The sequence below is a fragment of the Heteronotia binoei genome, chromosome 5 (assembly GCF_032191835.1).
Source record: "Heteronotia binoei isolate CCM8104 ecotype False Entrance Well chromosome 5, APGP_CSIRO_Hbin_v1, whole genome shotgun sequence".
In the NCBI taxonomy this organism is placed as follows: Eukaryota; Metazoa; Chordata; class Lepidosauria; order Squamata; family Gekkonidae; genus Heteronotia; species Heteronotia binoei.
In genome coordinates this window covers 42,021,427-42,032,080 of record NC_083227.1, presented here as the reverse complement: position 1 = coordinate 42,032,080, position 10,654 = coordinate 42,021,427, and the positions used below count along the sequence as shown (strand labels likewise).

Below are 10,654 nucleotides of genomic sequence, written 5' to 3'. Positions count from 1 at the left end.
ACTTGTTATCTTTTATAATGCATTTGCCAATTAGCTATGCTTTGCTCATTATTCAGCCCATGTAATCTTAGAGTGGACTGGAATGTGCAACGGGCTCACAGGCAAGCCACAGCCTCCCTTTCCACTTGGCCTTGAAATGTAGGTGTTTATCTGAACTGCTGGAAAGTATGGTTTGGAGTTTTATTCTCAAAGGAAGACACTGAGCAACTATGAGGAGTGGGTGGGGAACCGAGCACATAATTCAAAAACTTTGCCACCACTTTTGTGAGCCTGGATTGTTGATGTCATTAACTGCCATACCTAGAGTGTTTGGCTTTATCCTGTGAGGTTAGTTCTAACAAGAACCATCTTGCTGTGAACATGTATCTTCTCAATAAAGTCCTTATTTTATTCAAATCAAAGAGGCTGAGTTGATGAGAACTGCACAGAACCTGACACTATCCAGGTCAGGGTGCCCTTTAATACAGGCTCATTGGGGTGCCCTGACTTGGATGGCCCAGACTAGCAATGTCATCAGATCTCACAAGCTAAGCAGGGTCAGCTCCCCTGGTTAGTACTTGGATGGGAGATCCCCAGGGGATACTAGTGTTGTTACACGGAGGAACCCCTTCTGAGAGCTTGTGTTAATATTAAGGCGTTTCTGCTATAATTTGGCATGGAAGTTTGCTGGGTGACTGTAGGCCTGTCAATCTCACCTTTCTCATAGGATTGTTGTGACAACAAAATGGAGAAATCGATGCATGTATTTTAAAAGAAGTTTTAATCATGAGTATATTAACTAAACATATGAATACTTCATTTGAAGTTCTTTGACAGCATTGTTGCTTCTTATTATAGAAATAATGGTTATAACTCACAATGAATATTTGACATACAGTATACAAATAGTAGATTTTTTTTATTTCTACCATCATTTATTTTTAGAATGAGGTTTTGTTCTAAATTCAGTTTCCAAGGCATACTCCAAAATAAATACAACATCACATTCAGAAACTGTCCCTTTTAAATAAAAAATTCTCTGGGAAATTTCCGATGCTTACATATGATGGATTTCATGTTATTGAGGGAGGGTGGGGAAACCACCATTTCTAAGCTGGTAGACAAATGTAAGCGATGTCTGCATTGCTTTTATCAAACTTTATCCAGTTCACAAGACGTGGACTCGAAACAAGCATTTAAGGCTGCCAGTGCCGCCCCCTCCCCACAGCGGCGAAATTTCCTGGGCTTTTAACAGCTAGGTGACAAGGCAGAATTCATCAGGTGAAGCTTGGTGCAACCTGCATTCACATGAAAGCTTTCACCAGTTGATTTTCTGCCTTTCATATTACAGGTTCAAGAGCCTTTTAAGAAAAGAGTTCTTAAATTTCATAACAAAGTCTGAGTCCAGTGCACCTTTAAGACCAAGAAAATTTTATTCAGTGTATAAGCTTTCAAGTGCAAGCACACTTTTCCAGATACCAGGCTCTAGCTTATATGAAAGCAGTCTGTGACTCAGAGACATGATCAGTGCGGGTGTGGAGGCTCTGGAAATTAGCCTTGCCTAGGGTGCCAGAGCGTCTAGGGCTGGCCCTCCCCAACTCACAGGTGCATTCATGCAAAAAATACCCCTTTCATTGTTTATCTGGGGTTAAAGGCAGTGCTTACTCTATGGTGTTGCACTACAGCGTTTGACAGAGTACTGAATCCATATACCCAAGTCTTTTTATGCCTTAACAATATTTTATCTACCGATGTGGAACTGGTGGTCATTATCAAATATATGTTGGAATAAGGCTCCTTACCAAAAATGAATAAAGAGTCATTTTTATTCATACATACAGAATTTTTTTTACCAGTGTGTAGTCATAGAAACTTGAGGGCATACAGCTCTTGATTCTTAAGAAACAAGAAGAGAAAGGATGGTAGAATGATTGTTTGGAAGAACAGCTTGGCCGCATTGAAGTCTCAAAGGGAAAATGATTATGCTTACAAATGGATATCAGGCCTAACATTCTTTCCTATTTGTTGAGGTTGTCTATATGTGCACATTAGTTGGAGAAGAGAAGAGGGCACTGCCACAAGAGCTGGCATTTCTGTCTTAAAGGAAGCCAGGAATTGCAATCTGTTTAATGAAGGGGGCTGTGCTGGCCTACAAACTAGGGTTGCCAGCTCTGGGTTGAGAAATTCCTGGATATCTGGGGGTGGAGCTTGGGTTTGGACAGGGCTTTTTTTGTAGCAGGAACTCCTTTGCATATTAGGCCACATACCCCTGATGTAGTCAATCCTCCAAGAGCTTACAGGGCCTACTGTAAGCTCCAGGAGGATTGATGACATCAGGGGTGTGTGGCCTAATATGCAAAGGAGTTTCTGCTACAAAAAAAGCCCTGGGTTTGGAGAGGAAAGGGACCTCAGCATATAATACCATAGAGTCCACCCTCCAAAGCTGCCATTTTCTCCAGCGGAACTGATCTTGGTCACTTGGAAATCAAATGTAATAGTGGGAGATCAAGTGCCAACTGTAGGTTGGCAATCCTAGATGGGGAAGTGGGGACTTCCAGTTTGAGTGTAGGAGGCTGACATTCTTGACACTATGATTTCACTTCCAGTGTGTCCCAGAAGTAATGTCGTCACACTGGCAGGGAGGGGGGAAATGACATATTAACCTAAAACTCAGTTATTTAACCATAGAGTTTTTGCCAAATGCTAGAGTATCATCTTGTCAATTATGCCCCCTCATTTTGCCTGGGCACTTCCTTCTGCCACCTATCTGAGCAATGGTTGGTAACAGGAACCAAGGGTGGGAAATCCCAACTCCACACAGGAAACTGACAAGCCTAGTAGTAAGGGATGCTGGTGTCATTAGGGAGCAAAAGGCCTCCTGTTTAGCCTTTGAACCAAACTAGTACTTCATGGAGGGAGGAGCCCCCATTTCAATGATTTTCAGGGATTTGACTCCTGGACAGAGCTTTGATTCTTGTTTCTCACACTTTCCTCCTTTGGGCAGATAGACAAAGGGTATACATTTTCTCCTTTACCATGGCGGCATGGACTAAAGAAAGGCCGCAAAGGGGTGTAAAAGGTCCCAATGTATGTGTAAATGTGGGTTTTCTCCGTCACATTATAAAATGAAACCTCGCCTTCTTCATAGTCCAGGAAGATCCCCACTTTAATTGGCTTCATGCCCAAAGGGAGAACAATCGGGCGGGAAACCAGGGCCTTGTATTGATCTCCATTCCTTAGCCACAATCTCCAGAACCCACTTTTGGGGAAGAAGATTGCCCCCTGCCCCTTCCTGCTCACAGACTCCCTACAAACACCCAGGTCCCACTCAGGGCTGTCCCCCACTTCCACCTCCCAATAGTGCCTCCCTGAGGTGAATCTCTCAGAGCCCAGAACCAGGACATAAGCATCGAATCTCTCAGGATTGTTGTCGTGGGGCAACCCCAGCTGTGTTGCTCCATGTTTTACAGTCTTCCTGTCCTCAGAGAGGACAAGTCTGGGATGAGCTGTGGCTGGATCCAGAGTGACATTCACTAAAGAAAGGAGAGAAAAGGAGACAGTTCTCAGGACAGGACTCTAACAAAAATATTTGAGAACTGTAGACCTGGGTGGAATCTTTAAGGGCTTTTAACACAAGAACAGAAGAGGCCTGCTGGATCAGGCAAAACAGTCTTTTGAGTCCTGTTTCATGCAGGGGCCAAACAGATGTCCTCAGAAGCAAGGCATGGAGGCCAAAGCTAGGGTTGCCAGCTCCAGGTTGTGAAATACCTGGAGATTTTGGAGGTGGAGCCTGGGGAGGTATGGTTTGGGGAGGGGAGGGATCTCAATAGGGTATAATGCCACTTTCTGCCGTCCACAGCAGCCATTTTCTGCAGGGGAACTAATCTCTGTCTGGAAATCAATTGTAATAGCAGATGCCATCTGGAGGTTGGCAACCCCAGCCAAAGCCCCATCCCTTGGCCTCCTATTCCACAGTTCGGTGTAGTGGTTAAATGTGCAGACTCTTATCTGGGAGAACCGGATTTGATTCCCCACTCTGGCACTTGCAGCTGCTGGAATGGCCTTGGGTCAACCATAGCTCTTGCAAGAGTTGTCCTTGAAAGGGCAGCTTTTGTGAGAGCTCTCTCAGCCCCATCCACCTCACAGGGTGTTGTGGGGGAGGAAGGTAAAAAAGATTGAGACCACTCTGAGACTCTGATTCAGAGAGAAGGCTCTGAGGCATATTGCCTCAAACCATACCTCCTGTTCCTCTGTCCTCAGCCATTTATGCATGCTTTTAACAAAAAAATCCAGGGAAAGTGGTTTTTGCATTTTCCCTTGAGATATACATCTGGGAACCTGAGTCTTGCTTAAACATTTCTCCCAGCCAGGCAAATTCTAAAGCTGTCTTTCAAGATATCCAGAGGGGTAAATGTGAATATTATCTTGTGGTAAGAACAGGTACATTTGGGTCTTGATCAGGGGCCTAGATAAGCGACTTCCTGCTTCCAAACCTGCTCCGGGCCTTACCAGCTCTTTCCTGCATGAGCCAAGAAACAGTGAAGAGGCTTTTTAAGCCTTCTTCTTCCTAGGCAAAGGAGGAGGGTGCAGGATCTTTTGTTGGGAAACTGGAAAGTGCAGAAAAGAGCTGAGCTCAGATCTTTCTGAGTGACAGAAGACAAGCACAGACAGCCTTCCTCTGCATGAGTTCTCTGCAGGCTGGATGAGTTGGTCAGAAAATGCAAAATCCACTGGGCACTTACCTTTGAACTCTGTTAAGATTTCCATAATGTCGATGCAAGGAATGTTATAGACATACTTCAGTTCAGTGGGAACCACTTCTGTTTTCTGCACAGTCACATTTTCAGTCCTAGAAGAGTGAATCACAATATGTAATGTTACTGTAGTATAATTGCTTACCTATTGGGGTGTGTGTGTGTGTGTGTGTGTGTGTGTGTGGAGAAGATGTGTATGTGTCTAATCTAAGGTTGCAAGCTCTGGCTTGGGAAATTCCTGAGAATTTGGGGGTGGAGGCTGGGGAAGGTTAGGGTTTGAGAAGGGTCCTTACTGAGGTATGTCATATCTTCCAAAGCAGCCATTTTCACTGGAGGAATTGATCTCTGTGATTCTGGAGATCATCTGGAAATCCAGGGGATCTCCAGGCCCCAACTGGATGTTGGCAACTTTAGTCTAAACTAATGCCAAATTAAATTATTGAACATATGGAGGAAGCATAGTGCTACACACATCGATTTAATTGTTAAAGTTGGGTAATTCTGCAGAATTTCCTGTTATGAGGTGAAGGGTGGGTAGAATACATGAGATATTGGAGTGGTGTATAAGAGCAAATGGGCAAGAGATGTGTGTATGGAGGAAAACAAGGAGCTGGGTAGAATATACCCCATCCATTGACTCTTCAAGAGCTACCAAGGCCCTGGCTAGAGTTGCCAACAACCTGGAGGGGGGGGGGGATGTCTTCTCGCTTTGACAAGGGTTTTGTGGAAATGAACTAGGATTGCCAAGTCCAATTAAAGAAATATCTGGGGGCTTTGGGGGTGGAGCCAGGAGCAAGGGTGTGACAAACACAATTGAACTCCAAAGGAAGTTACGGCCATCACATTTAAAGGGACCGCACACCTTTTAAATGCTTTTTCTCCATTGGAAATAATGAAGTATAGGGGCACTTTCTTTTGGGGCTCATAGAATTGGACCCCCAAGTCCAATCAATTTAAAACCTGGAGGGTGTTTTGAGGAGAGTAACCAGATGCTATGCTGAAAATCTGGTGCCTCTACCTTAAAAAATACCCCCTGGGGCCTTAGATACCAATAAATCAATTCTTCATTATACCGTATGGGAATCTGTCTCCATAGATAGGGAATAATGGAATAATAGGGAACAATGGAGTGCCCAGCAGACATTTCCCTCCCCCCTGCCCCCGCTTTCTGATGACACTGAAGCGGGGGGAGGGCCTCCAAACCAGAGGATCTCCTGCCCCCACCTGGGGATTGGCACCTTTAAAATGGAGAGTGGTAGTTATTCAGGGCACAGAGGTAAATAGCATACCTGGTAAATAACATCCCATTAAGTTTCTGATGAAGAGGGAGGGTTTTTTTTTTTTAAATCCAGGTTGTTGGTGATATTCAGCCCAGGATTATTTTGTAATCTAGTCGATCATTCCCATTCTGCAGATGCTGTATTGGCTGCCTATCTGTTACCAGTGTCAGTGTAAAGTATTGGCCATCACATAGCCCTTAATGGTCTTGGCTCCTCTTATTTGTGGGGCTGCCTCTAGGCTCTGTCACAACAACTTTGCTTGAGTCATCAGAGGCTTCTGCAGGTGCTAGCCTGCAAATGGGCAAAATCAACAACTGCTAGTGCTTTCTCCATAGTGGCTTCCACCTTGTGGAATGGCTAAGTAGGGGCAGTGGGGGACAGGGGATCCCCTAATTTGGAGGCCCTCCCCCTGCTTTAAGGTTATCAGTAAGTGTGGGGGGGAGTCATTGAATGTTCACTGGGCACTCCATACTCTATGGAGATTCATGGGTATCTGGGGCTTGGGTGGCTGTTTTCTGAGGTAAAGGCACCAGATTTTCAGCATCAGGTGCCTCTTCTCACCCCCCCCCCCTTCAGTTTTCAAAAGGATTGGACTAGGGAGTCTGATTCTATGAGCCCAAGAGAAGGTGTCCCCATCCTCCTTTATTTCCAATGAAGGGAAGGCATTTAAAAGGCACATTTAAAAGGTGTGCGGTCCCTTTAAATGTGATGGCTAGAACTCCCTTTGGAGTTCAATTGTGCTTGTCACAACCATGCTCCTGGCTCCACCCCCAAAGTCCCCAGATGTTTCCTGAATCTGACCTGGCAAACCTGCTGAGAAGGTCAGCAAAGCTCCTGCTTTCTCATGGCCTTCTGCAAACTTTGCAAAACTGAATATTCAAGAGGGCTTTTCTGCACAGGTAATAGGACTACAGTGCACCAAATGGATTAATTCGGAAGGACCGTGTTCTATACTGCTGTGAATAGCTTACTCTAAGAAGGATCCTGCTTATGTAATTTCTATATCACTTAATGTGTCAATTATGCTATGCTTCAGTCCTTTCTAGTGTTTCCAGTTTACTGAATGTCCCTTTTTTCTGATTGCACTGGTCCACTATGCCTTGAGTCCCTGTGAGAAAGGCAGACTATAAATGACGTAAATGATTTAAATGATGTAAATGCGTATAAATGATGTAAATAGTAAAGAAATAAACATAAATAGGAGTACAGCAGCTCTCCATAGACAGCCTTTCCCCAGCACCTGCTACTTGAAATCCTTTACCAGGAGATGCCAGTGACTGAACCTAGGCCTATCTGGATGCAAATCAGATATGCAGCCACTAAACTTCCCCAGCATTCTGTTTTCCATAGCAAGCAGCTTCTAGGGAAGTTGCTGGAGATTTGGGGGAAGAAGCTGGGGAAGGGGACAGGGAAGAGCTCAGCGGGGATGCGATTCTGGAGAGTCACTGAAGCTGCCATTTCCTTCTGTGAAAATGATCTCTGTAGTTTGGAAATCAGTTTTAATTCTAGGAGAACTCCAGGCCCCACCTTCATGTTGGTAACCCTAGCAGCTGCTAGGAAACCTACATGCTGGATAGAGAGGTAACAGCCCTCTCCTTTGCTGTTTTTTGCAGACTGGTAATTGGAGGTATTCTGCTCTGAACATGGAGGTTGCATTCTACCATCAGGGCTAATTAGCTATGGTTGCTTCTTCTCCTTGAATTTGTCTAATCCCCCCTTTAAGGTCATTTATACCTCTGGCGATCATTACACTTTTAGGGTTGTCAAGTGGGCTGGAGAAATAATGTCCTATCCCTTTAACAGAGACTCAATGGGAATATTTAGCAGGCGATGTTCTTTAGCTCCATGAATTGAAAATCTTCAGCTGCCCATTTCTGCACATCTATTAAAGGGGCAGGACATTTTTCTCCAAGCAATTTGGCAACCCTACAATACCTAACAATACTGTAAACTAACTGTATGTTGTGTGAAGAAATATTCCACCTTGAACTTAATACCACCCAGTTACAAGGGTGCAGAGTTCCAGATTATCGTCTCATCTACTGGATGCTATTACATTTGTAAATACTGTAAGATGAAAGGAACTGAAAAGATTACCTGCTTAATGTGTTTTCCACATCCTAGGAAGGAGAAAAACAGAAAGAGATATGAACAGTTTTAAAGGGTTTTAAATTTGTTCCCTTATAGATTATCATCTGCTATACAATTGATGAAAAGTTGCCATATTGCTCGTTTTAAACCAGTTTAAGTAGTTTTTTCTAACATTTCCACCTAGTTGAGTGTTGTTAAGGGCTGCCATCGCATTAGAGACAATTATCACTGTAGCTTTTTTTGCAATGGTAAACACAGAGGCTTTGCAGCAGCAACATCATGTCCACACTTCAGTTTTCTGCACACTTTTGTGACTCAGCCTTCTGCACACTTTTGTGACTCAGCCTCTGTGGTTGCCACTTTCCCTGGCAACCAATTTTTAAATTTAAAAATTGAAAACTGACAAATTGCTAAAGTGTTATGATCTCTTCCCTTGATCTACAAGCTCCTCTGAATTGCCAGCTTTCATTCAAAACAAAGTCTCTAACCCTTTTTCTACAAGGGATGCACACTTCCTTTTATACCTCTGCAACAAAAAGGGCTACGCATACTTTAAAAAAAAAAGTTGAAGACACCCAGGAGCTTGTAGATCAGGGCAACAGATTGTTGTAGTGTCATAATGCTGTAGTGATCAAGCAATTTCCTATTTTTTAAAAGATTGTTTCAGAGGGCAATCCTGCTGGTCTGCAGTAAAACAGTTAGATTTGAGTCCAGTAGCAGCTTGGAGACAGCAAGAGTCTATACGATACTAGTGAACTCAAATAGAACCATTTTTAAAGCCCCCCAAAGCCTTCTAGAGATAAAGGAAAAGACTGGTGGCTGCAAGGGATTGAGGCACTGAAAATTGCTCTGGTGTGGGCAAGACCTTAAAAATGCACATCTTCCCATCCATACGGTGAGCAAATGCTCTTGGACTACAATCTTTCCAAACGTGTTGCATCATATCAGAACAGATTTGGGAAAGAGTGCATCAATGCAATAGTAGAAAACTTAGAAAGTGGACAAGTAGGAGAAAACACTGTATGGTTGCTTCAAAAACCTCCTCCAGTTTCACATGGTTTCTTATGCACTCACATCTTACTCCAGATTTTCAGAGGAGTAAGCCTTTAAATTTGACTTCAGATTCTGTGCCCACCTTAAACACCATTTTCCTCCAGTGTGTTTATTCTGCAGCTACAATTTTTTTTAAAACCCTCACTTTTCTAAATAGAGGTGAGAACACAACTTGGGCATCAAACATACAGACCAGCGCCGCAGCCCTGAAGACTCTCTCTCTCTCACCTTGAGAAGCTCGCATGCTGGTTGCCGGCTCTTCTCCTTCACTTCTGTGACCAGCTGTTTAAGTGCAGAGCTCTGTTTGGAGAGCTGATCCAGATTGGAGTGAAGCTTCTTTAGGGTCTCTCGCTCCTCCTTCTTCAGCCTCTTTAGGAGTCGCTCCTCTTCCTCAGATAGGAAGTTATAAAGCTTGCAAAACTCGCTCTCGATCCGCTGTTTCTGGCTGTGAACTTCATCCTTCATTGGAGAAGGAGCAAAAAATTCAACAGGACAGCCAGAAGAATTAGGTGCATTCCCAGAGAAGGAGAGACTTATCAGTGGTTTATTTATTTACTTATTGCATTTGTACAATGCCTCTATCCCCACTGGGGACTCAAAATGACTTACATCGTTCTTCTCTCCTCCATTTTATCACGACAACCACCCTGTGAGGTAGGTTAGGTTGTGAATGTGATCTTGGATTTTTCAAACCCTAGAATAACACCCTAACCAAACATGTCAAACATATGGCCTGCGGGCCAAATCAGGCCCTCAGAGGGCTCCAATCAGGCCCTCCAGCAACTGGCCGTCATCTGTTTCATTTCCCCTTGCCTGCTTTTGTCGATTGCCATTTTGTGTTTCTCCCTGGATAAGCCAGAACAGCAAAGCAGCCTTTCCCTCTCCCCCCTCCCTTTTCCCAAAGGGAGGAGGAGGGAGCAGCCTCAGCCAATAAGGGAGCTTGGCTCTATAGCTCTACTGGGTGATTAAGTTTGCCAGGCTCAATTAATCACCCTGCAGAGCTACTGAGACAAGCCTCTCTTCCTTCTAATGAATGGCTGAGGCTCCTTCCCCTCCTTGTTGTGCTCCGGGGGAAGGAAAGAAAGAGCCAGAGCTTCCTTTGCGCAGTCCCCACCATCAGGAGAGCTACAAAGAATGCTTTTAAGACGAGCAACGTTTTAGTGAAGGTATGAGCTTTTTGCCTTGCTACAGAGAGAGAGAGAGATTTTGTTGGGCTTGTTGTGGGTGTAACTGGGTTCCCCTCCTCTTTTTCATTGTACTCATGCCTTCCAGTTTTGCTTAATAGGAAAGCATGTGAATTATTTAGAAAAGAAATATCAGCATTAGGCGGAGAGTGTGTTCCACCCCAGGTTTACCCAACAACTTTTCCTTAATTTTCCTTTCACATTTTCCTTTGATTGGGGGTCTTGAATTTAGACTTCCCAAATAATAGGCTGACACTAACCACTGTACATGGCTGTCTCTCTGTTCTTGTAGTTGGTTTTTTTGGGGGGGGAG

The 10,654-nt window shown here is 44.1% G+C and overlaps 1 protein-coding gene across 1 annotated transcript; it reads right to left on the bottom strand.

Moving 5' to 3' along the window:
• Nucleotides 1–1,826: 1,826 nt before the first annotated feature.
• Nucleotides 1,827–9,629, bottom strand: LOC132571461 (E3 ubiquitin-protein ligase TRIM21-like). The gene is made up of 4 exons (XM_060238257.1): nt 9,386–9,629; nt 8,111–8,133; nt 4,722–4,828; nt 1,827–3,512 (listed from the first exon to the last, which is right to left on the bottom strand). Exons 1-4 carry the CDS (start codon nt 9,620–9,622, stop codon nt 2,920–2,922), a joined length of 960 nt encoding a protein of 319 aa, XP_060094240.1. The 5' UTR covers nt 9,623–9,629; the 3' UTR covers nt 1,827–2,919.
• Between the last annotated feature and the right edge of the window lie 1,025 nt (nt 9,630–10,654).